Raw genomic sequence first — 27,423 nt, forward strand, 5'->3', positions numbered from 1 at the left:
CACACACACACACCCTCCCTCTAGTCTGGCTTGCATTGCCCTCTAGCGTTGGTTTTACAGAATTGCCTGAAAACAAGCGCTCCTTCTTCAATCGTCCTGGTTATTCAATCGTCCTGTAACATATACATTCCAATACTGATTCAACTATTCGTTTTTCTGGGAAAAGTACTCATATTGTTTACCTAAGTAAAAGTATCAATACTGCAATATAGAAATACTCTGTTACAAGTAAAAGTCCGGAATTCAAAATGTACTTGAGTAAAAGTCCAAAAGTATTGTATCAAAATGTACTTTAAGTACTAAAAGTAAAAGTACTCATTATAAACAATGTCCCATTTCACAAGTTTTCAAATGTATAAAATGTGTAAAAATCATTTGAAAATAGCCGATCTACAAGCTCGTGAGCGTGTAGATCGGCTATTTTCAAGACCCTGAAGACCCTGGCCCTAGAGACATTGAAGGATTTCAAACTACTTCCATGGCTTATTAGTGTGCTTGAAGTTAACCCTTGGGCTTCCCCGTCTTGAGGCTGAGATATGTAGTGTCAGCAAGCCTACACAGTAGGTATACAGATCTTATATTATGTACAGTCAATCAACCGTGAATATAAATGTATATATTCTAAATACTCAATCCCTTTAGAAACCAAATAAAAACTTTATTAGGAAATAAATAGTTAAGGGTTTAAAAACTAAGAACACAAAAGAAAAAAAGAAAGAAATGCAAGTCTGAAAAGGTGGGTTTTGAGTGTGGTTGGAATGACCAATTCTTTAGTTTTTATTACTCCATTATACTCCATTAGCTGTCACCAATGTAGCAGCTACTCTTCCTGGGGTCCACAACAAACATAACGATACATATCACAACACAATAAAAACATATCAGTATTACCAAAATAATTTTCAAGACAATAAAAGTCAAGTCTAAACGAAACTAAGCATGGCAACCCACCGATGTTATTCAGGTTGTTTAATTAACATTACATTAGGGTTATTGATAAAGTGTTTAAGTTTATTAAAACTTGCCTCATTGAGTGCCTCAGTGATCATAGTTGGTAACGTATTCCATATTGTAATGGCCCTATACATTACAGATCTGCATACCACATTTGTTCTAGGGTTTTGTTTAACTATGTGACCCCTAGTAGCCTGCCTGGTAGCGTGACTATGATGATCTCTCACAAAATGTATTTGCGAGTACAGACACATTGGTTGTTTACTATGACAAATATTCCTAAACAAACCCACAAAAATCACATGCCACCCTCTCCCCTACTCTGAGCCACGAGAGACTGTCATGCAATCTCTCAGTACTCTGCCTCAAACCCATTATAAAAGCCTTGCAGCTTTATTAGACAGGTGATTTTTTTGTTTGTTATTTGAACACAATAAACAGTCAACCTAAACAGGCGACTGTCATTATACTTTAGTGTACATCCAGGAGTAGTCCATGAGCACATCATGAGCCAGGGAAGACAGGGATCATTAATCCAAGAACATTATTTCCTCTACCAAGAGCAACCAATACCTACTGAAGATGATGGCTGCACAGGGAGGTTTGAAACCAAACATTCTACTAGAATCCATTGCCGCAGTAGAGCCGGTAGATGATTATATCAAGTCTTCATAATCCATCATTGTTTACATCATAATCATATTCTATTATATATCTATTGTATATCTAATACATCTGGATCATCATCTTCAGCATCTATGGGTTGACCATGATCATTCCTCAGCTTGAGAGACACACATTTGAGACCGAAGCGAGCAGCAGGCATCTGTCCCACAGTGTCCCACGTGTCCGTCTCTTCACAGTAGCACTCAATGCCATAGGGATATCTGCACGAAGAGAGACCAACAGCAGTGAGAGAAATGTCTGGTATGGACCAGTGGTGTAAAGTAAAGTACATTTACTTAAGTAATGTACTTAAAGGACAACTTTAGTTTTTTACAACCAAGGTTTATGTTTTAGATTGTAATTAAAATAAATAAAATATGAGTGTTAAAAATTTTAAATTTACTGCTTTCTATAGTTTTAGCAATTTTCGCGATCTTTTTTACAGTGGGCGGGGGCATTCTGTCCGGTGGCTAAATATGTATTTTTTTACACAATAACCCAGTGTTTTCTTTATTATTATTTACAGTAGCTCTTCTAGCCCCCAATAACTCACATCTGGCCATCAAAGACCACAGGACCTTTTTTATTGTGTAAAAAAGGCATATTTAGCCACCGGACAGAATGCCCCCACCCACTGTAAAAAATATCGCGAAAATTGCTAAAACTATAGAAAGCAGTAAATGAAAAAAAAATAACACTCATCTTTTATTTACTTTAATTACAAGCTAAAATATAAACCTTGGTTGTAAAAAAACAAAGTTGTCCTTTAAGTACAATTTTGAGGTATTTGTACTTTACTTGAATATTTCCAATTTCCAATACTTTTACTTATACTCCACTACATCTCAGAAGCAAATATTGTACTTTTACTCCACTACATTATTTGAAAACTTTAGTTACTAGTTACTTTGTACATTTTGAGTAATATTACAAAACATACATGAACCACTTCAGCCTATAGCCTACATTTCGGCCATTTGAAAATAGCCGATCTACAAGCTCACAATGTGTCGCATCAGAGCTTGTAGATCTGCTATTTTAAAAAAAGATATACACTTGAAAACTTGAAATGGGACATTCTGCACAATGAGTACTTTTACTTTTGCTACTTTAAGTACATTTTGATGCCAATACTTTTATACTTTTACTCAAGTACATTTTGAATTCCGAACTTTTACTTGCAGAGTATTTTTACATTGAAGTATTGATACTTTTACTTAAAAAAATAAATGTACTTTTTCCACCACTGGTATGGACCAGAAGACATTTTTCCCCAGACATTCATGGAGCAGCAGTGTCTTACCCGATTCCATCATCGATAACAAAGCTGTGAAGCTCCCCTCCTAGCACGTAGATCTTTCCATCCACCACAGCCGCGCTATGCGAGTAGCGTTTTGCTTCCATGGGGGCACACATGGTCCACTGGTTGGTCTTGGGGTTGTAGCACTCCATCGTATTGTCCGCGAATGTTGGAAAAATGTTCTCATCAGTGTACAGACCACCTATAGATATACAAGTGACTGTTAACAGTGGCACTGGAAGTTATTTATTCCAAGGGGGGCTGGGCTGGGCGTTATTTTTTTCACCTTTTTCAACAAATATGTTATTCCCCAGAGTTAAATACATCATTGTTTTAATATATATGTGTGTATATAGACTTTAAAAAATATATATCTTTTTTTAATTCAATTTCTTTTTATTTTTGCTTCCCACCTGCTTTTATTATAGGCACAACCTATAGTGAAGTTTAAGTGAGTGTATAATGGAAATAAGATCAGTGGTGGAAAGTAAGTAAATGCATTTACTCAAACAGTTATACTGTACAATTTTGAGATACTTTTATTGTTTGAATCTTTTACTTCTACACCACGACTTTACCAGATCTAACATCAACTCATTCAGTGCCATTGACGTCACCGACGTCCATTTTGGAAAAATAAATAAATATATATATATTTTTTTTTGGAAAAAGATGTTCAGAACCCAAGATATCATGATTTGAAGATTTGCTGCTCCATTCACTTCTTCTTTAACTTATTACTTAAAAAAGCTGCATCTCGGCTCCTGTGTACTTTTCTTTTTACTAAATATTTTTGGCCCAGACATGTTATTTTCAAAGGCAGACAATTAATGTCAACTAGGTCGCGATGACCTCGTTGACATTTGTGAAACCACACAGTGCAACCCTCTGTGATTAGCAACCATCAAGGGATCGATTATACTGGATATAATATTCTGTGACTACTTCAAAATCTAAGATAAATTGAAAAATCTCTGGCACTGGGACAACACAGACAGAATTAAGTCTGGCACTGAATGAGTTAAAGTGATGAACACATTAATTCATTAACAATTACAATTCAGTAATACAATTGGGTCATTCTGCATATCAAGTATTTTTATATTTGGTACTGCAAGTAGGGGTGGGACGATATATCGATATATATCGCGATACTTTCTCCCGCGATAAATAATCGATATGCTGCCGAAAAATATCGATATTAAAAAAAAAGTTTTTTTTTTTTTTTTTTTTTAAGTTTGCGATCCGTTGTTTATGAATTGAATACAAGGACTATCGTGATATATCGTTGGTGAATTTTCATGCAATATATCGTGATATCGCAATATATCGATATTTTCAGATATCGTGATATATCGTTGTTGAAATTTCTTGCAATATATATCGAATATCGTGATATCGCAATATATCGAACATCGTCGAATATCGTGATATATATTGTTATCGTGGGCCTAATATCGTGATATATATCGTATCGTGAGGTACCCATATCGTCCCACCCCTAACTGCAAGTAAGAACATATCTTTATGCCTCAACTTTTGCACTTTTTCTCAAGTAAAATTTGGGATGCAAGACTTTTACTTGTAACAGTATTTCTATATTGTGGTCATACTACTTTTACTGTAAGTTAAAACAAAGGCTGAGTACTTCTTCCACCACTAACTAAGAGCCTTTAAGAACCAGTATGTTACCTGTAACATAGATCTTTCCATTCAGAGTGCAGGCAGCCGATTGAGTACGTGGAATCTGCATAGGAGCAACTTCTGTCCACACTGATGTTTTAGGATTGAATTTGGCCACCTGGCTACGTTTCTCTGGAGCAGCACCTATAGTCCAGGAAAACAAAACATTATTCACTGTCAACAGGAGAAGCATGAATACATAAAATAATACCAAAGATTTGTATATTTTCAGTTAACCATTATGCTTGACATACAGTAATATTATTATAAAAAACAACAACCACATAAAACCCAGCAGGCTGAACCTGCAGGTGCATGAATCTGTTCCATACCAATAGAATAGAGATATCCATCCAGTGCGACCAAACAGCTCTTAATATAGTAATGCTCTCCCACACCGACAGAGTCCATCAGCTGCCAGGTGTCTGTGTTGGGGTCGTAGCGTTCCATCGAGTCTCGAGTCTTGTCATCATCACAGCCCCAGCCCCCCACTGCAAACAGAGATCCATCCAGCAACACCAGGCCTATGGACCATGTGGGGTTGAACAGGGGGAAAACATTAAATGATCATTAAAGTGATGATCTTCGCCATATGCAGCCTCTCATTGGGTAACCAAGGTAACAGCACTTTTATTATTTTTATTCCAAAACTAAGTTAAAGACAGGATCTTTAACAGATCATTTTAAATTCAACTTGAATTTCAAATCGTAATTTGACTAATATGATGCTGTGCAATAATTATGCATTATCTCATGCAATACATTTGTTAAGAGCTACCAACATTTCCCATACTTAAAGCTGTGATGTCAGGAGTGGAAGTAGTGTTACCTTACTGCTGCTTAACCGCACCACTCCACTAATACAGGCCCAATTATTTCAATTATTTCCTTTTCCCAATTAATTTATTTCATATTTTATAGTTGATGCGTCTTTTGCAATATAGTTGGTTGTCCATCTAGGCTCTTTACACTCATGGGGACGCATTTGTGCCAAAAGAGAAAGTGCTTCGGACACACGGTAAAATACTACTGTTTTTATTATTTTTGGGCTGCTGAGCGGACGGGCCCGAGCGAAAGCGCTGAGTGACCGGTGCGCAAATCAAGGTGAGCGACGGAGCGGAGGGATCTGAGCAGGGGGTGGGGAATCAACATGAGCGAATAGCGAGCGTGACAACAGCCCCTTGTAGCGGCATTGCCCCCACTCCGATCCGCTCACAGTCTCTGGTACAACCAGCAACTGGATCCACTTGTGATGTCTGGAACAGATTCATTCTGCTACCTCTGTGCTGAGCCACCTTTTCAGAAACGTTCTAATTTAATTACTTACAAATGTTCATGTAATATATAAAAACTAACCGATCTTTGTGTTTATAATAGACATTCTGGGGGTGAATTCGTTCTACTGTTATGCCACCAAAATGTGGAACGCACCTGTCTGCAATTTGCAACTGGACCTAGACAAGTCTTCTAGCTTGACAGAACCAATTACCCCCCACTGTTTTTTTGCGACCCCATCACCGACTACCAAAATTTCAGCCAATCAGGAGAGAGTACCCATTTATCGGCTTCATTTTTAAAGTGTTCCAATTCTAATTTTGTCCGCTCATTTATTTGCGCCACCACTTCCAATTGCAATAGTTTAATCTGTGTCCTAACTGAGTTCTCTATCCTGATTGGATAACATTGGTATCCTGACTGGAAAATGCATTTTCTGTTTAATAAAGAGCTGGAGAGACATGGAGACTCCTGTTACTGAACAAACACTCCATAGCAATGAGAACTATCAGAATATAGAGCTATTTAACATTTATTTGAATTATAAGATACCTTTAAATTGGCATTGTTTGACATCTTACTTTGGTGAGAGCGTTTCAACTTCGTGTGAGCCTTTCTCGCCTTCCAGCATGAGGTATGAGGATTATAGCGCCACAGCGCCCATGGACTGTGTATGTCGTCACCGTCCACTGCGGCCAGATACAGAGTAGAGCCTATGGTGGAAGAAGAGCAGAATTTAAACAATGACTTATGCCTTGATTGTTAAAAGAAATATATATTTTAACACATTCCCTGCCATTGACGGAGATGTCCATTGACGGAGATGTCCGTCATTTCAAATCCAACCGTTGACCGCCATTGACGGAGATCTTCGTCAATTCAAAACAAAGAAAAGTGTTGAAAACTCCAAAAGAGGGCGCTCTAACGCAACTGATCCCTTGACTGAGAGAAGGAATGGACGGATGTGACGTCATCCCCCCCAAAAAAAATCACTTCCGTCCACTCCTATATTATGAGTTGTAGAAGAACACATCTAGCTCGGATTTCTTAATTTTTTTTTGTGAAAACTAGCCTTATTCAACGGCCGATAGCAACAAAATGGCTGATCGCGGTTACAAAACTATTTGTTCTGGTGGATGGACGAGACCCTTCCCCCAGACAGGCTTGGTTTACATCCGCGTGCACATCGTGGCTTCCGCGGCTCTCCGAAGATCATCAATATAAAAAGGTAAAAAGCGCTGGCAGCAGCAGATAAAATAATGAATTGATACCTGGCAGAGGGGGGGGGGGGGGGAGACAAAGCACTCTGGCCATGTTCAGGTGTTTAGAGAGATATCTCGTGTTGTGTTTATAGTGAACTAAAGACGGTTGTGTCCTCAGACTCCTCACTCAAACGCGCACTTGCCCGGTTGGGCAACCAGAAAGCAAACTCCACCTGCCCCCGAAAGTTTTATTTACCTGCAGTCGGGCAACCGTGATTCCTCTAGTTTGAATGGCTTGATACCTGTAAATGAAAATAACATGCACCCTAGCACTGCTCTGTCCTTGTATCCCTTCTTGTTACTGCCTTCACATTTCAACAATTCAGAGGCAAAACAAACCCCCAAGTTTATTGAGTTGATGAACTTCTCACCTGAGGCAAACACCACAGGATTGTTTGCTTTCGTGGGCAGTTGTCCAACTGTCTTCCACTGATTGGTCAGGGGATCAAAGCTCTCAAACGCGTGGAGACCCCCCCTGGGCTTTGCTCCCACCATCACGATCACTACAACCAGTGGGGGAGAAGGAGCAGGTCAGACAAGAGGAGATTTAAGAGTTCATCAACCGTTTATTTCATAAAAAAGACACCATCTCACATGCATGGTGGCCTGTGAGTTTCAGCTCGTCACATTTTAAACAAGCGTGCTGTGTTACAGTAGAGCAGTGGTTCTCAACATGGGTGGGTCAGGACCCCCAGAGGGGGTCCCCACATGGTTTTTGTGGGGGGGGTGGATCAAAAGTAATCAACAAACTATACTATATAACTGGTCAAACCTTGACCAAATTGTCAAATAATATAAGAAAGAGGCAACAATTGGGAAAATATCCAATCTACAAGATCACAACGCCTTGGGTTGCGAGGCATTGCGAGCTTGTAGATCTGCTATTTTCACAATATTTATCTGTGGAAGCTAGTCTAAACTAAATGTAATACCGACAATTCCAAGTGCTTGTCAGGGTGGGGGGTCCCCAGTTCAAGTATAATTATTTTGGGGGGTCCCCCGTTCAAATGTGATTATTTTGGGGGGTCCCCCGTTCAAATATGATTATTTTGGGGGGTCCCCCGTTCAAATATGATTATTTTGGTGGGTCCCCCGTTCAAATATGATTCTTTTTGGGTCCCCAGTTCAAATATGATTACTTTGGTGGGTCCCCAGTTCAAATATGATTATTTTGGGCTTTGGGGGGTCACGGGCTGAAAAGGTTGAGAACCACTGCAGTAGGGTACCTACCTGTGGGCCTGCGTGGGTGTGCTGTGGTCCCAGAGATGGATCTCTGACAGGCCTTAACCAGAGCGTGGAGGTAGGAGGGACTGATGATGAGAGGCAGACGGATGTGCTCTAGCACCATAAAGATCTAGTGAAATGAAACATACGTTTTTCACAATTTTAGAGCACTTCCGTGGTCATCATGTGGGCACACCTAACAATAGATGCCAAATAAAATAAAAAGTTGAAATAAAAGCCAATCTTAAGATTTGTAGAAAAACACTCCTGGCCCCCCAAAAATTGTGAAAGTTACATTTATGTCATGATATGAAATGTGAGCTTACCATAATCAAAATAATACTTAATCATATTCCATCATGTATCATTGCACAATTCAAATAATCCTCTGCCCTGATTTTCCATGGGCAGTGTTGCCAGATATTGCGAGAGAAAGAAGCCTAGCAAAACAAGCCCAAAAGAACAATAGGAAGCAGTAATACACAAACAGACGAAAAAACTGCACCGAGGAAGCCGCCCCCCCAGCATTTATAAATGCCCCCCCCAGTTAATAATTTCTGTATCCGGCCCTGCCGATCGCGGTAGAAAGGTTTTTATTCCAGTGGATAGACGGGACCCTCCCCCACCCCTCGGGCACTTTTGGTTTCCATGTGCGTGCACGTTTTTTTTTTTACAGTCTGTAAAAAGAATGGACTAAGCCACACCCCTGGTTTCTACAAACCGAAAATGAAGCCGATTGTTCAGGAACTTGAAATCCGCCATCTTGAATATATACCAAAAAGCAACCGGGAATAGGAACCGGAAATCAATCCCTAAAGAATGCTATTGGTTGGGTAGCTTGACAATCAAGAGCGGGGGCGGGGAATGAATGCTATTGGTTGTGTAGCTTGTCAATCAAATCATCCCGCCCCTCCTAGAACATAGCCTACTATATCGTACATCTTAAAATAAATAGGACCATAATTTAGCAAAACGCATGTCATGATGATTGAAAGAAGACTTTAAACTAGCGACTGGAAGCATATAGTATTTATGACAATGTTTATTAACACATTAACCGCCAAGAACGTAGTCCTACGGTCCGTTAAATCCAACTGTTAAGCGCCGAGACCGTAGCCCTACGGTCCACAGTGTTTTCGCGCTAAAAATTTCCGGGTGCACTTTCGGATTTTTTTTGATCCACTTCCGTTTCCGGTTTGATGACCGGAAACGGAATTATTTGGGATCCGGTTTTGACGATCACGTCCGCCCTCGTTCTACAGACGAAACTGAAACTCAATTCTCTTCCTGTAGTTTTTTCTCCTCGCATTTCACTGTTTAACGTAATCCGCTCTAACTACAACATGGATACCCCGTTTGACACGTGGTTTTCACTGGGAGATACAGTGGGATGTCGCGGATGTAAACAGACCGTGTACGGCTCAATCTTAAGGATTTTAACAAGATCTATGGCGACATGAAAAAAAACAAAAAAACAACAAAAACACCTTGGCACTGGTGAGTACATTATGAGATTAACCTCTGGCGGTCGATGTGTTAAGGTAAGAAAATCAAGTCTAAAGTTCGTCAAAAACCCATCCGCTTACATTGAGAGAATATTCTTTCCGACACCAGCAGGGGTAAAACAGCGAAACTACAGGCCATTCATATGAACATTTAGAAGACCTATTGACAGGCAGAGACCTCTGATCGTCTTACAAGGTGAGACTAAGAAATGACTGACCTGTTCAAAGTTCTGCTTGCGGGTAGGACACCTGTCTAACCACAGCATGGCAGCATCTAACACCATGTCCTCCTTGGGAACATTCAGATGGTCGCTGGAGAGAATCTCTGTCAGCCTTTCCACAGGGAGAGAGAGGAACTCCTCCTATTGGTAGAAACAAATACGGTATTAGCTGATAGACGGAGAAGACTGTTCTCACACCTCACACTGAAGTCAACTTTTCTCCTCTGAAGTGCTCACTGGTTTTTTTTTGGGGTGAAATGGACATGTGACTGTAGCTTGTTAATCAGCAACAGCCCACCACCACAACTCACCCAGACCTGGGTAGAAACATTCAATCAGTCACAGTGATCTCAGACGTCATTGGCACTCTGGGCTTATGAAAAACGTGACGTCTGCGACGTCATTGGCACTGAATGAGTTAAAGGGATATTTCACTTTCAAAAAAACTTTTGCTCATTTTATCGTCTACTCAGGCTTTAGTGAGCCCCCCAGACAGTTTTTAAGTTGCTTGATTCATTATTTAGATATTTGATATTCATTTTATCAGACACGCCCCCTTCCTATACAAACCCATTATAACTTCAAACTTCATTTTTAACCCGTTAGATTCATCAAAAACACCCGTCCTTGGCTCTGGTGACTCACCCTGCCATCCTAATGTGCGAGGGGGCCGTGTTTTTTCGATAACTGTTTATTTATTTTTAATATTTTTTTTGGAAAATGAAAAAAATTAAATACATTAAAAAAATTAAATAAAATAAATGAAAAAAGTTATCGAAAAAACACGGCCCCCTCACGTATTAGGAGGGCAGGGTGAGTCAGCAGAACCAAGGACGGGTGTTTTTGATGAATCTAACGGGTTAAAATGGAGTTTGAAGTTATAATGGGTTTGTATAGGAAGGGGGCGTGTCTGATAAAATGAATATCAAATATCTAAATACTAAATCTAGCAACTTAAAAACTGTCTGGGGGGCTCGCCTGAGTAGACGATAAAATGAGCAAAAGTTTTTTTGAAAGTGAAATATCCCTTTAACTCTTTGATTGCCATGGACTCGAAAACGCGCCGGTTGGTACTTGGTCCACTTGGCCATGGATGCGATAACACGTCGAATAGCTTTTTAATTTTTTTATATAAGATCGCGCTCTGATCTTGAATCCGAAGAAGGGAGCAGTAAAACTGTAACACACACGGATACGGAAATAACGTCATTTCCGTCTCCATTCACTCTCTGTCTGTTGGTTTCCTGCAGGTTGCCTGTAACTCGAGTTTTTTTTGGTGTTGCCCTCGTTTCGACGAGGTGCGTGTTTTCAACGGCCTGTGGCTTAGGGCGCGATAGTTCCGGTTTGATTATCATAATATATATAAATGTTCTGTGGCCAGTTGGGGAGGTGGGAAATATGCAAATTTTTGTTGAAAGATGGTATTTTCAGCGTGCTTGTGGCAAAAAAATCGACCTCAAGAGTGATTTTTTTTTCCTCGGAAGCGGACACAGATCATGTCTGTGTCCATACACAGTGGATTGATCGATCAATATGAATCTAAATCCTCTGTGACCACTTGAAAACCACTTAAAACACGACATTCTCTGGCACTGGTTCATTAAAGTATATTAGGGTGACCACCCGTCCCGAAACTCACGGGCCCGAAATTGGACCGTCTGTCCCGCGTCCCGCACAAACGGAACAATGTCCCGCGAATCAAAGATTCGAGAGAGGAAAAAAAAGTCTAAAACCTTGCGTCACCAGGATTTTACCAAAAACGGAGAAAAGCTGAGCTCATGTCCAAGGATTCGTCAGTGATGTCACATAATCGACTAATCCTTGGTATCTTTATGCCGTTCTACTTCCGTGTCGCATAGCAGTGACATCACTGTCGAATCCTTGGTATCTTGATCCTAGCCTTTCAATGCGTGTTTACCATCAGCGTCACTACACGCTGTATTTTGATTTTTCCACGCTTGCGCTAATGAAACACTAAATGGGATTATTATTTCATGTCAACATTCAAGTACAACTATCAAAAGATGTAACTCAGGTAAAGTAATGCGTCACTCTGCAAGTTTAACTAATGTTTTCCACCTGTCCAAAGTCCTTTCTGATACAGACAGAGGCAAGACGTTCATCAAGGCTAAAAATACAGACATATTGATTTTTTTATCATCCTTCCTTGTCAATATATCGCCATTTAGGGCAATGATATCACAGCCAGTCAATGAGTTTTGGTGATGATAAAAAAAAATTGATTTAAAAATTTTGGATAATAAAAATCTGTAAAATCAGATAACATAAAATAACATTAAATAACATAACCCTAACCTAACCCTAACACCAAAATAAAGTAACAAAATTAAAAAAAACTAACTAAATCCGCCGAACGATTTAACACTGGTTGCTTGTTTCTCTACCTGGCAACACCAAGTTGCCAGGTTCTGGGAGAGAAACAAGCAACTAGCGTTAGCTCGTTCGGCATTAGCGGTAGCCTCTCAGGAACTTTCAGCGCATGTTTGACTATCATGAGACTCCACAATGAGTAGTAGTAGAGAAAAAAATTACTTTGCATCGGTTATAATAGACGAATTTCCCTAAGCCACGCACTCCCATTATGCCAACGGAGGGGGTTGAAAAAATGACGACAGGGGAATCTCTGGAAAAAAACAACGCCACTTTTTACGTCGGTAGGTGAGTAACGACACATCAAAGATAACACTTAAAATGTCCGGATTTCTCCTTTAACTTATTACTGAAAAGGGCTGTATATTTTTACTATGAATCTTTGGCCCAGACATGTTATTTTCAACATCAGACAATTAATGTCAACGAGGTCGCGATGACCTCGTTGACACAGTGCAACCCTCAGTGATTAGCAACCACCAGGGGATCGATATAAATTGAGAAAAAATATTCTGTGACTACTTGAAAATCTAAGATAAATTGAAAAACCTCTGGCACTGGGACCACATAGCCAGAAATAATTCTGGCACTCAATGAGTTAAGAGAAAAAGCCAACAACAGACAAAAGAACTTGGGGAAATATATGATCCCTCAATCACTGACCTGCTGGTAGATGACACTGAAGTCTTCCAGAATGTAATCAATGCTGTGTTTCTTCAACCCTTCATAGGAGTGATCCTCGGCAAAGCAGTACATCTCTACACAGTTATTCATGTCCATATCATGCTTCATGTATTTATAGCAGGCGTCTCGAACAGCTGTGACATGGAACAAGTCTGACGCTGCCAGCAGGGCCTGTAGACCAAAATGAACAAGATGTCTTTATTAACTCAATTCAACTCAATTTCAATCCAAGGCTCACGCCGCCATTGGCGAGTCACTCCTTATGTGGTATTTTCAGTGATTTACGATAGAGGGCGCTCTTCCGCAGCCTGTGAATGATGATGATGAAGAGTACAGCCAAAGATTACGTGATCACAACAAAATCAAGATGGTTTAGTTACTATGTATAGGTTTTATAAAAATCTAATTTTCTCTGCTTTCTGTTGCTTTTTGGCGAAAACAAGCACAATTCTTTCCTCTGATTCTACGAGACCCCCCTACGTCTTTTAAAGCGATCGGCGGCTGGATCGTTGCAAAGAATAATATTTTATGTTTTTTCAAAGGTTAGTGAAAACGCTCGGAATTGCTAGGAAGGGCAGTTACAGACGATGTTTTAACTCTGCAAGTCAATGAGCTAAGCACCGATATATGACAATAATGTTGATAATTAGAAAGTACTGTTCCTGAAGAAACAGTGTGGGATCGCTAAGAATCTTGCCGGTATGGAGTATTGATAATGTTAGCAGTGTTAAAGGTTTGAAAGGTTCTAAAGGTTTGAAAGGTTTGAAAGGTTTGAAAGGGTCTAATAGGGGGGTTGCTAACGTCTAATATGCAGTTTATATGGTCTAATATGCGGTTGCTAGGGTACAAAACGTGGTTGCTAGGGTAAAACGGTGGTTGCTAGGGTCTAATAGGCTGTTGCTAGGGTATAATAGGTGGTTGCTAGGCTTTAATATGGTGTTGCTATGGTCTAATAAGTAGTTGCTAGGCTTCACTGTAGCTAAATGGCATTTCCCCATTGAAATTAATGGGATTTTATAAGCAATTAAAAGTGAAATATCTCTAAAAGTACAATTGTTTAAAAAAATTCAAATGGTAGCCGATATGTCCTAAGTAGGCTGAACGTTATAGAGTTGGAACGGAATTTCTAGCTAAAAGTATGAATTTCCCCATTGAAATGAATGGGATTTTTTTTAGCAATTCAACGTGAAATATCTCAAAAAATGTAATGAATATAAAAAATTCGAATGGTAACCGACATGTCCTAAGTAGGCCAAACGTTGTAGAGTTGGAACGGAGTTTGTAGCTAAAAGTATGAAGGACTAGTTAGGGGCCAAAAAAATGGTGGGAATATGGAATAAATAGTGAAGATAACACTAGAAAGTACTGTTCCTGAAGAAACAGTGTGGGATCGCTAAGAATGTTGATGGTATTGAGTATTGATATTGTTAGTAGTGTTAAAGTTCTAAAAGTTTGAAAGGTTCTAAAGGTTTGATGAAAGGTTCTAAAGGTTCTAAAGGTTTGAAAGGTTCTAAAGGTTCTAAAGGTTTGAAAGGTTCTAAAGGTTTGAAAGGTTCTAAAGGTTCTAAAGGTTCTAAAGGTTTGAAAGGTTTGAAAGGTTCTAAAGGTTTAAGAGGTTCCAAAGGTTTGAAAGGTTCTAAAGGTTTTAAAGGTCTACGGTTCTAAAGGTTTGTCAGTGTTGAATAGTGTAAAATGCTAGGGTCTAATTGGTGGTTGCTAGGGTAAAACAGGTGGTTGCTAGGGTAAAACAGGTGGTTGCTAGGGTCTAATAAGCGGTTGCTAGGGTCCAATAGGGGGTTGCTAAGGTCTAATATGCAGTCTATATGGTCTAATATGCGGTTACTACGGTAAAACAGGTGGTTGCTAGGGTAGAACGGTGGTTGCTAGGGTCTAATCGGTGGTTGCTAGGGTATGATAGGTGGTTGCTATGGTCTAATATGGTGTTGCTAGGGTCTAATAAGCAGTTGCTAGGCTCCACTGTAGCTAAATAGGATTTCCCCATTCATTTTTTTTAGCAGTAAAAAGTGAAATATCTCTAAAAGTACAAATTATTTCAAAAATTCAAATGGTAGCCAATATGTCCTAAGTAGGCTGAACGTTATAGAGTTGGAACGGAGTTTCTAGCTAAAAGTATGAATTTCCCCATTGAAATGAATGGGATTTTTTTTGCAGTAAAAAGTGAAATATATATATATATATATATATATATAATAGTGTGATCGCTTTAGCGATCCCACAATAAGGTTTATGATGAAAATACATTACCTTCACATTTGAGCTGATCACACCCGTCTTCTTTATGATGGTCTGTGTGATGCGCACTTCACAAGTGTAGGCGTATTCCACCATCAATCCAATCACCTGAGGCTCCACTCCTCTGATGGTCACCCTTGCCGGTGTGGGCTCCACCACGCCTGATGTAAACATGGCCTGTGAAGGTTGAAAAGGAGAACGGTTTGAGTGTTCATGGTTTAGGCCTTTCTCATGCACATTGTGTCTATTAACCCATTAAGACCTGAGGCGATTCTTTAAAAAAAATCAAAATCCTAACAGTTTTTGGAAAAAAATCTAAAACATTTTTTTTCAAGATTTTTCAAAAATAGCAGATCTACAAGCTCGTAGCGCGGCACTCGGTGCCGCGCTATGAGCTTGTAGATCTGCTATTTTTGAATAGCCAAATAAATCTAAAGTGACACAGATGCGTACACAGGTATTAATGGGTTAACTATTAATTGATTGGATATAGAATCGGTTCACATAAAAGCCACAGCAGAACGGCAGGTCAATAGACGTGCGTTTACCTCAAAGTAAGAGCTAAAGGAGGCCAGTACAGCACGATGGCAGGGGACCTCCTGTCCCTCACCGCACAGGATCACATCACACAAGAAATTCTTGACACGCAGCTTGTTGAGACCGTCACACACGCTGTGGGGATGGTTGGGGTCCACAAACTTCTCAGCATCCACACTGCGGCCGTCCTTCTGAAAGGGCAACGACAACATCCAGAGGGAGATTTATAATTAGACAAAATAAACTACTATTCATCTGTGAGTCATGTTGCTGATCTGGTTAAAGTTGTACAATGCAGAATCACAAATAACGATTTTTAGCAACCTCTGCTGGTCACTACCGTCACTGCATACAATTTCCGTAGTCCTCGATTACCCATAATTCCATTCGTTTTCACCGGAAGCCGGAAGCGTTTCAAAAAGCGATCTTTTAATTGTTTTATACTATCTACGGATCGTTTCTCTTAGCCAGTGGAGCATTAGTTACCATGAGCTGTGCTTTCTTTTTCTGTTCTTTTTCGATCTTCCAATCCTACATTCTCTTAACATCAGCGTGAGGTTCCTTTTTGTTATTAGCGCGGTAGTTCCTGGCCAAACAGGAAACCGTTGCGGTAGTTCCTGGCCGACGTCATGACGTCGGCGTCATGACGTCATGACGTCGGCCAGGAACGTCATTTTCCCGGGAAAGTCCCCCCCGTCCACGTTCAATAGAAAATATATAAATAAAAGGCTTCCGGGGGTGAAATTCATGAAGTGGGTGTTGTGAAACTTTTGCCACTCACAAAAGATATACAATTTAACTTTAGTTTTGTTGAAAACGTTACCTAGTATGCCTTTAATGTGGCTTGAAATCTGTCCTTGTGAAATGTCATATTTTAAATTGTTGTGCCAAGGCACACCTGGCATACCCAAAAGATCCCAGCGCACACCTAGATATACGGTGTATGTATCATGCATGCGCGCGTGTGTATTTGTGTGCGCACACACGCACACAATATTTGCTTCGTTCCGTTTCTTGGAAGTTTTACACGGCACACCCAGCACTTTGAGGCGGCACAGTAAAAGGGCCGCGGAGCGGCGGTTTGGAAACGCTGATCTAGAGTGAATGTTTCTCATCCATCCCACTCTCCATCTTCCCCTTAACACATTGACCGCCAGAGGTTAATCTCATAATGTACTCACCAGTGCCAACGTTTTATTGTTGTTTTTAGTTTTTTTCACGTCGCCACAGACCTCGTTAAAATCCTTAGGATTGAGCTGAGCACTGTTTGTAAACATCGCGTAGATCTCCCTGCGTCTACCAGTCCAAACCACGTGTCAAACGGAGCCGCCATGTTGTAGTTAGAACGGTTTATGTTAAACAGTGATCAGCGAGGAGAAAAACTCCAATCGAAGAAAATGGCATTACAGTGTGCGCTTTAGAATGGAGTCCTATGGGATCTGCAAAACGGGATCCTGAATAATTCCATTTCCGGTGGTGTTACGATGAAATGTGCCGTACTAGAAAATTGAAAAATGTTTTTTTTTTTGAAAAAAATGAAAAAGCACCACAGCCCGTAGGCTACGGGATCGGCGCTGTACAGTTGGATTTATCGGCCCGTAGGCTACGGGCCCGGCGGTGAGAGTGTTAAGGCCCCTGCATGCTACCTAATGAGGTGATCACCCTATCACCTTTTAGGTCTTTAGGGTGATTACCACCGCCGCGTGCAAACCGCTGACCCGGGTCCAACGAGCCCTCCACCGGCGGTCCCGGAGTGGCGGCCGTTTTTCGGCCGAAAAACTCAGATCTTTTCCGGGCCAGGAGTCCCAACCACCCTCCTGGATACCCGATGGCACCAGTCCCCCGTCTTTTGCCGGGAGTAAAATTTCCATGATGGGAGAGGGGAAACGGCAAAACTAAGGGGACCACCCTACCCAACTTCCAGGCCAATCACACTGCGCGGAATTCCGCTGGAGCGAGCCAGCGGTGAGAGGGTGATGTCGGCAGTGGTGGAAAGTAACTAAGTACATTTACTTAAGTACTGCACTTAAGTACAATTTTGAGGTACAATTTTGAGGTAAATAGCAGATCTACAAGCTCACAACGCGTCGCGATGCGACGCGTTGTGAGCTTGTAGATCTGCTATTTTCAAATATGTTTGTACTTTTACTTTTGGTACTTTAAGTACATTTTGATGCCAATACTTTTGTACTTTTACTCAAGTAAATTTTGAATTCTGGACTTTTACTTGTAACAGAGTATTTTTATATTGCAGTATTGGTACTTTTACTTAAAGTAATACTAGGTAACGTTTTCAACAAAACTAAAGTTAAATTCTATATCTTTTGTCAGTGGCAAAAGTTTCACAACACCCACTCCATGAATTTCACCCCCGGAAGCCTTTTATTTATATATTTTCTATTGAAAGTGGACTGGGGGGACTTTCCCGGGGAAATGACGTTCCTGGCCAACGTCATGACGTCGTGGCCGACGTCCCCAGGAACTACCGCAACGGTTTCCTGTTTGGCCAGGAACTACCGCGGTAATAGCAAAAAGGAACCTCACGCTGATGTTAAGAGAATGTAGGATTTGAAGATCGAAAAAGAACAGAAAAAGAAAGCACAGCTCATGGTAACTAATGCTCCACTGGCTAAGAGAAACGATCCGTAGATAGTATAAAACAATTAAAAGATCGCTTTTTGAAACGCTTCCGGCTTCCGGTGAAAACGAATGGAATTCTGGGTAATCGAGGATTACGGAAATTGTATGCAGTGACGGTAGTGACCAGCAGAGGTTGCTAAAAATCGTTATTTGGGATTCTGCATTGTATAACTTTAAGTAAAGAATTTGAGTACTTTTTCCACCACTGGATGTCGGTCAGTAGAAGCAGAGAGACGTGTCAGGGTGAGCGGTTGAGTGGCTTATCACCGCGGCTCAGTGACGTCATGTCGTAGTTTTCAAACCACATCGGTGAGAGGGTGACCACCCTCACCTACCAGCACCGATGTGCCCCAAACCCAAGTAATAAAGCCCTCCACAATTATTTATATCCATGTAATCTCTCAAGACATATTCCGGTAACAGCAGGAGCAGAATCTGCCAGCACCACTGCCCTTAAACGTGTCGTTGTTAGTAGGAATAAACTCAAAAGCACCCAGGGAGGAAGTGGACTAAGCAAGGGGGAGGAGCCAAACCAATTTCCTGTTTCTACACAAAATAAAAGGAGGTGGTGCCCCCAGAGGCAAAAAACAGAGGGCGAAAAAAATATTATATTTTGTTATATTCGAAACCAGCTAACTCCATTTTGACGCTTTGGTGGCATTTTTTTCAATAAATCAGTGCTATTAAACACCCTTTACGTCTGTGTGTTGGTAAAAAAAAGAATATTGAACCAATGAAAAAGTATTAAAAAGCGCCTCTGACAAAACCAGCTAAGTGAGCTAACTCCATTGGATCCTCAAACTTTCTGCTAAACCAGCTAACTCCACCAAAGGGGGGTGGAGTTAGCTGGTTTAGCTGACTCCAGGCTCCACCCCCTTTTGACCTCCAACCTCATTGTGAGCTTGGAGGTCCATTTAGCTGTTCTTATCAATGATGAACAAAACCTCCTAACCCCATTTTTTTTTTTTCCATTTCCTTAAACATGAAGATTTTGGAGTTAGCTGGTTTCTGCCTGACAGCAGAGATATATAATATTATTATAGTTTTTTTTGTTTTGTTTACCAAATGGGTTCCCAGGTTGTTATCCCTGTGACGCTGCCGCTTCATGTATCCATCGCAGGCCTCTCGAACAGCCTTGAAGTCAAACAAGTCTGATGCTGCCAGCAGGTCCTAGAACAAATGAAACAAAATGTCTGATGTTATGTATCGGGAGAAGATCAGTGGTGGGAAAAGTACTTAAGTAAAAGTATCAATGGTGCCATGTAGAAACACTCTGTTACAAGTACAAGTCGTGAATTAAAAATGTACTTGAGTAAAAGTTCAAAAGTATTGGCATGAAAATGTACTTAAAGTACCAAAAGTAAAAGTACTCATTATGCAGAAAGTCCCATTTCACAAGTTTTCAAAACATATATTTTGAAAATAGCAGATCTACAAGCTCAACATGCGTCGCATCGCGACCACATTGTGAGCTTGTAGATCGGCTATTTATAGGGCTGCGATGGGTAATGTTTTGTAATAATAATCAAAATCTACAAAGTAACTAAAGTTTTCAAATAATTATAGTACACACACACACACACACACACACACACACACACACACACACACACACACACACAGCGCGGAGAAGTTATAAAGAGTTCTGATATATAGTGATGATTTGTATCAATGAAGTGAATGAATAATGTAATTATTATTAGGGTCCCCCCCCCCCCCTAAAACAGCGTTTTCCTAGCGACTTGCAGGCGAGGAGGGGGGTGGGGCTGGGAGGCCACGCTGCTATGCTATGCAAGCGGGATAAGGATAAGGATAATTCCTTTTAACAGGACGTTCATGAAAGTCCTTGCGGGCTTGTTTCCAATGAGGGCCTGTGAGCAATTAGGGGTTAAGAGTCTTGCTCAGGGACAAATTTCATTTCATCGACACATATGCTGGCGTGGCCTGGAATCGTACCTGGGGCAACCAGGGCCTCTGGCTCCCTAGGCGGGCTCACTAACCACTCAGCTATGGCCGCCCCATGGCCGGGAAATATGTAGCGTATAGGGACTTGTAATGTAAGGAATTTGTAAGGAAATGTAAATATGGCAACTCATTTAGATGTAGGCTTACGTGGTAGGGATGCACCGAATGGAAAATTCTTGGCCGAAACCGAATGCCGAATATAAGAAACACTTGGCCAAAAACCGAATGGCAGAAAATGAGTGATATTGAAAATATGTTGTTCCAGAGACCCCCCAGAAGAAAATATTTGAGTTACAAATGTTCGCTTTAAAATATATATAGTCAGAGATTTGCACAAATGTTAAAGATTTTTTAAAAATAGCAGATCTACAAGCTTGTAGATCTGCTATTTTTGAATAGCCAAAGTATAAAAGGTTAACGTGATAAAAATTCACACACACAAGATCACACACACACACACACACACAGCTGGTGCTAATTATCTAGCGTTGCCCAGGCTCCTACCTAGTGCTGGTGAAGCTGCTGTTGTTACAAGCTCTGACATGTGGATTGTAGTTTGGTTAATTCAAGATTACAACAGCAAAGCGTGGTTACAAAGTTAAAAGGCTATTCCTTCCTTCCTACTTGAGTTGAGACGTGCTGTGGTGTGCCTGAGGGGGGCGGGGGAGGTGCGGGGGGAATGTCAGAGGGGCTCAGAGAGAGAAGCAGCAGCTCTCTGCTCCTCTGAATTCAACAGTGTGTTACGGAGAGAGACGTAGCTACTTCTCCCTACAACAGTGTTTTACCGATCAGATCGTACTGTTTTTGTTTGCGTGGTCCCAAGTTTTTGTGTCGTGTCTCGTTCTCTCTCTCCCCCTCTCTGTCTGTCTGTCTCTGTCTTTCTCTCCCTCACTCGCGGCTCTGACCGCTGTAGATGAAAGGTTTCATGTTGTCTCTGTCTTTCTCTCCCTCCCTCTCTCCATTTCCCTGTGTCTCTTTCTCTCCCTCCCTCTCTCCATTTCCCTGTGTCTCTTTCTCTCCCTCCCTCTCTCCATTTCCCTGTGTCTCTTTCTCTCCTTCACTCACGGCTGTGACCACTGTGTAGATGTGCTGTGTGCTCTGCAGGGGGAGGGGCTACCGGCAGCAGATCTACAAGGCAACAACACGTCGACGTGCGAGGCGTTGTTAGCTTGTAGATCTGTTGTCCAAACGCTGGCGATGATTTTTACGTTGCACTACCTGCGGAAGTGATTTGCATAAGTATTGGGGCATAATATGCGTTTCATATTAATTGTACATCCTGCAAGTACAGTAACGGTATGGGAAGCAGGTATGGTCACAGGCAGAATATTGAGGAATTTTAGTGGAAAGTTTGGAGTTAGTTGGGCCATGTGTCTGCTTTGAGACTGTCCACATACACTCCATGTACACTCCATGAGTGTGCTTGTCAATTAATGTGGCAAGATAATACATTACCTGCACATTATCAGAAGAGATGGACACCTCTGAAGTGTATGCATAGTTCACCAGCAATCGAATCATGTGAGGTTCCACTCCTTTGATGGTCAACTGTTCCTTTGTGGACTGCATCATGCCTGATGTAAACATGGCCTGTGAAGGTTGAAAAACAGAATGGTTGGCTTGGAGTGTTCATGGTTTAGGACATGCATGGGCAACTGGACGCCCCACCTTCACTTAATGCGGCCCGCAGGGTAATATCGGAATACTGATATATTATTGATTTCAGCCGTTACAATTCCAAACATGCAAACATGACCCGCTTTAATTACTTCAGTCTATAACATTTCTATAGTCTTTTTTATGTCTAATGTATTTGTATTTAAGTTCATAAAGTTAACATTAGTATAACTAAATGCATTTGAAATTAAATAAAAATGTTACTTTTCGGAATATCAATTCAAAAATAGCACAAAAAAACAGGATTCCAATTCAAAAATAGCAGATCACAATTTCTGCTTGTAGATCAACTATTTTTGCTACTTTTGACTACTTTTGACAAAGAATGGCGCAGTGCGGCATTAATTTACGAAAAAAAGTTAAAATACGGAGATAAGAGGTGTCTGCCCAACAGTATATGCGATGTGGCCCTCTCCATCATCAAAGTTGCCCAGAATGCCCACCCCTGGCTTAGGCCTTACGTATTGTATCCGCCAGACCAGACAGCCGGGGGCCAAAAGACCAGAGACTGTGTATTGGCCCTTGGCCGTCCTACATCTGATCTCCGTTGGAACCATCGGCGTGAAACTTTGCAGCATAATTGTGACACTACTATAAATGGGCGGTTCACATTTTGGCCTGTAACTCCTGAACCATAGGTCGTACAATAATTTTTTTTTCTGTGGCACTACAAAATGGCCGCCACTGCTATGTCCCATTACTCCTCCAAATGTTGTTGAAAACTGTCCCAAAATGGTACACATTAGCTCTAGAGTCATGTGATCAAGATGTGTCAGTCAGATTTTTCATATTCCATTCCTGGAATGGGATATTGGCTATGACTTGCATCCATAATTTGCGGGCCCTGGGTAGGCAACCCGGCCTGGCGGAGACCTGCACTCAAGAGGAGCACACCTTTATAGTTTACATTGTGACGAATGTTTGGATATGAAATGAAATTTAAATGTCATTCCCTTAACAACAACAGCAGGTCAATAGATAGATGTGTAGCCTATTTACCTTAAAGTAAGAGCTAATGGAGGCCAGTACAGAACCATGGCAGGGGATCGCCTGTGCCCCACAGCCCAGGGTCACGTCACACAAGATATTGTTGAGACGCAGCCTGTTGAGACCCTTTAAGACCTCGCCGTAGTTGCAGAGCCACTGAGAATACTCTGAGTAGGGTCGAGATACACTGGAGGGGTCCTCCTGAAGGGCAACGTACACCAGAGGACACGGGGGTGAACGGCGGGCTCCCTTTGATAGACCAGCCTATATGACGGTAGGGAGTGGATGGAAAAAAATGGTGAAATTGAAATGATTATTAGTATGCAGTGGTGGAAAAAGTACTCACATTCTTTATTTAAGGAAAAGTATCAATGCTGCAATGTAGAAATACTCTGTTACAAGTAAAAGTCTGAAATAAAAATTCTAGTTAAACTTTTAGTAAAAGTATTGGTATCCAAATGTACTTAAAGTACCAAAAGTAGAAAGTACTCCTTATGCAGAATGTCCCATTTCACAAGTTTTCAAATGAATAAAATATATAAAAAATATTTTGAAAATAGCAGATCTACAAGCTCAGAAGCTAATTTCACACCAAGTTTGTTGAGGTCTTGCATATTCATGCCGTTTATTTAGCACAGCTGTGAGACAGACTGGCTGCATGGGTGGGGGTGGGGGTGGGTTGAACGACTCCTGTAATACCTGTATGCCATTGTTAAAGGAAACTACTGGAGTGTCTTCACACCCCCAACGAATACTTCGTGAACCCCCAGAAGGCTCACTTGTCTACATTACACTGTTACAAAGGAAGAAACAACCTCCACCACTTTACAATACAAAGGAGTGTCTATGAGGCGTGATTTGGCACCGCACTGGGGATTTGGGGGAACCCCCCCCCCCCCCGGAGCTGATCTACAAGCTCACAATGCGTCGCATCACAAGGCATTGTGAGCATGTAGATCGGCTATTTTCAAATGGCCAAAATATATATAGGGCTGAAGTGGTTAATGTATGTTTTATAATAATCATCAAAATCTACAAAGTAATCAGTAACTAAAGTTTTCTAATAATTGTAATGGAGTAAGAGTACAATATGTTTCTCTGAGATGTAGTGGAGTAGAAGTAAAAGTACAGACAACTGGAAATACTCCAGTAAAGTAAAAAATACCTACAAAATCATTATAGCGTAGCGTATTTCAATCATCATCAGCTCGAGAGAGAGAGAGAGACACACACACACAAACTCACATTGTCAGTGTCCAGTGTCATCTTCTTGGCAGCCTGTGGTGATTCTCTCTGGCAGGCAGCATCCAGGATGTTGTCAGCCATGTCTGAGGTGAGGTGAGGTGGAGAGAGAACACATAACATTACTGTTACATGTGGTTACACAGGAAAATACCCATAGTGTTCATTTAACCCTGAGAGGGTACAAATGGAACCGTGGTGGAACGGAACATGATTCACTTTCTTATTCTCTTTGTATCGTCGGGTCCTGTAAGAGTGGATCAGACTTGGTTGTTGGGATCACTTTAATATCTGATCTGTGATCATAGAATCATCATCACGACAAACATTACGTCAATAAGAAATATATAAAAACATGTCTAAGAGCGTTTTTTTTTAAATAGTGAAAACAGCAGAGCTCGCCTTGTGAGCTTGTAGATCAGCTATTTTCACAGTGTGACACGTTGTATGATTAAAGGGCAAGACCACTTTGTTAGAGGTTTGGGTTGTGTAGTTACCTTGCCATTATGTAACTCCAAAGGTGGACAAGAAATCAAAAATAATTGCTACATTGAATAGAAATTGATAATTCAAAATATGCTCCTCATTGACTTACATTGTACACTGAAACAGCTCTCAAAGTCACTCTTTTAGCACATAAACGAAAACAAACAAAGCTGATTCAGAGAATATATAACATCACCAAACCCAGTACTGTTTGTTTTTTTAATAAAAATGTCAACTTCCTGTTGATTTTACTATTTGAAGATCCGAATCCGCGGATCCAGTCCGGGTTTTCTTCAAAATAAAAATGGCAAAATCAACAGGAAGCTAACATTTTTATGAAAAAAAAAAACAGTACTGGGTGTGGTGATGTTCTATATTGTCTAAATCAACTTTGTTTCCATCCATTTACGTGCTAAAAGAGTGACTTTGAGAGCTGTTTCAGCGTACAATGTAAGTCAATGAGGAGCATATTTTGAATTATCAATTTCTAATCAATGGAGCAATTATTTTTGATTTCTTGTCCACCTTTGGAGTTACATAATGGCAAGGTAACTACACAACCCAAACCTCTAACAAAGTGGTCTTGCCCTTTAAGTATAAAACAGTTAATACTCTAGTACTGCTGTGCTGTGTAATTTACAATTTAGGATCATCTAGGATCATAGGTAAACCAAGAACCTATCATCAGTCTAAACTGTATCATATAAAAATACAATCATACAATCTATAATCTGTACATTGAAACTACACACACTACAGTGTACTGAATGCAGAAAGTGCAATCATTTTTCTCATATAAGTACATTGTATGTTCAGTAAATGCTACTACCTTCTGTGTACAACATGCAACAATGTACCTGCCTCTATACTATACTAGTCTCTGATATATAACTGCACAATTCTAATGTAGACCAACCTCATCGACACAAATACCTCATGAGCAAAACACACTTGGCAATAATAACCAGAATTGTGATTCTGAAATGTCTAGCCAGTATTATTAGTACAGAATTACATTGAGTGTAATTCCGGCGGCCATAGACGGGATTAAAACACTTCTTTATTGTAAAATATACACTAATACATTACACAAACACTCCGGACACCTAGTTAACATTTGGGACAAGCGGGTAAGCACCTTATATTTATCATTTGTACATGTTTGGAGAAATACGGGCTTTACTGGTGACATTCCAGGGCAAACTGGGGGGGGGGGTGGAGCTAAGACTCTCGTAGATACTAAAGTAAAAGGTCAGACTCTATTAAAAACATACTACGATAGTCTTGATCTAAGGCTAACTTTGTCCTACTGTTCCTCACATCATCATCATCATCATCATCATTCCTCCTGTTAAAACACAACTCACTGCTTCCTCCTTTTAGTTAGTAAAGAATGGTGAAAGAAAAGTCACAACATGTGTGTCTACACTACTCCTATATCAGCCTCAATAAAACGTCCATCTATCAACAATAAGGCTCATAATAAACATATAAATGATAGAAACGTGAAGTAACCATGTATGTTGTACTGCAACAAACGTAAACAAACAGAAAAACAAAGGTAAACAAACAGAAAAACAGCTCAAAGAAACGTACCTCGTTGTTCTGCATCAAATCTACAGGGAATGACTTCCAACCAAGTGTCCACAACACACAGCAATGGAATGAAATAAACAATGGACTATATTCACTTTTAAACGTGTTAAACTAGTAGAACTAAACAGACTCAGAGCTTCTTCTTCTTCTTCCTACGTCTGCTCTAAGCCCGCAGAGGAAGTGTGTCACCACTAACTGTGTCCTACTGATAACAACACGCTGCTGTAGAGAAACAGTTCCGTACACAATGGGATCCTGATCCGGTCTAGACGGAAATACCTCTACGTCATCAGGAGGCCGGAACCAATGACCGGAACCTCCGGTGTCGTGCACCTCCAAAATGATTCCCCTAGTTTAAAATGTGTTTTCTTTTGGTATATAATAATGGTTTGGTATAAAGTCCATCTTTTATTCTATCTCGTAGCGTGACTATATAGTGAGACTAAACTAATTGATTTGCATTATGTGGGGAACAAACACAACATAATGATAATAATAATAATAGTAATAATAATAATAATAATAATAATAATAAATAATAATAATAATAAATAAATGCTGAACTTAACCCTCCTCACTGATAGAGCTGTAGGTTAGTAGTAACAATGATCTGTCATAACTATATTCACTAATGAATGATTAATAATCATAAAAGCCTGAAATCGGCTAACATTGACAGAAATACCAGATCTACAAGCTCTTCTTGTAAAGTTTATGGTTTATTATGTCACTTTTTTGAAACATTTATTTATGGAAATTATTAGATTTAAAAAATGCATTTATGTAATACTTTTGCTTTTTTTTAAATTGTTTTTAATTGATGAAAAGTTGTGTTTTTTCAACTTTTTAAAATCTTTAAAATAATAATAATAATA

General features: G+C 40.3%; 1 protein-coding gene across 1 annotated transcript; it reads right to left on the reverse strand.

Moving 5' to 3' along the window:
• Positions 1–766: 766 nt before the first annotated feature.
• Positions 767–26,705, reverse strand: LOC308105252 (kelch-like protein 23). Its single transcript, XM_080455892.1, has 16 exons — positions 26,549–26,705; positions 24,470–24,552; positions 23,237–23,488; positions 22,016–22,150; positions 19,658–19,765; positions 15,967–16,146; positions 15,431–15,595; positions 13,145–13,336; positions 10,088–10,231; positions 8,371–8,494; positions 7,512–7,643; positions 6,460–6,591; positions 4,936–5,127; positions 4,613–4,747; positions 2,924–3,122; positions 767–1,841 (listed from the first exon to the last, which is right to left on the reverse strand). The coding sequence occupies exons 2-16, from the start codon at positions 24,548–24,550 to the stop codon at positions 1,670–1,672; spliced, it is 2,343 nt and encodes a 780-aa protein (XP_080312018.1). The 5' UTR covers positions 24,551–24,552; positions 26,549–26,705; the 3' UTR covers positions 767–1,669.
• Positions 26,706–27,423: the final 718 nt, after the last annotated feature.

Source organism: Gymnoscopelus braueri, assembly GCF_963280865.1.
Source record: "Gymnoscopelus braueri genome assembly, chromosome: 17".
Lineage (NCBI taxonomy): Eukaryota > Metazoa > Chordata > Actinopteri > Myctophiformes > Myctophidae > Gymnoscopelus > Gymnoscopelus braueri.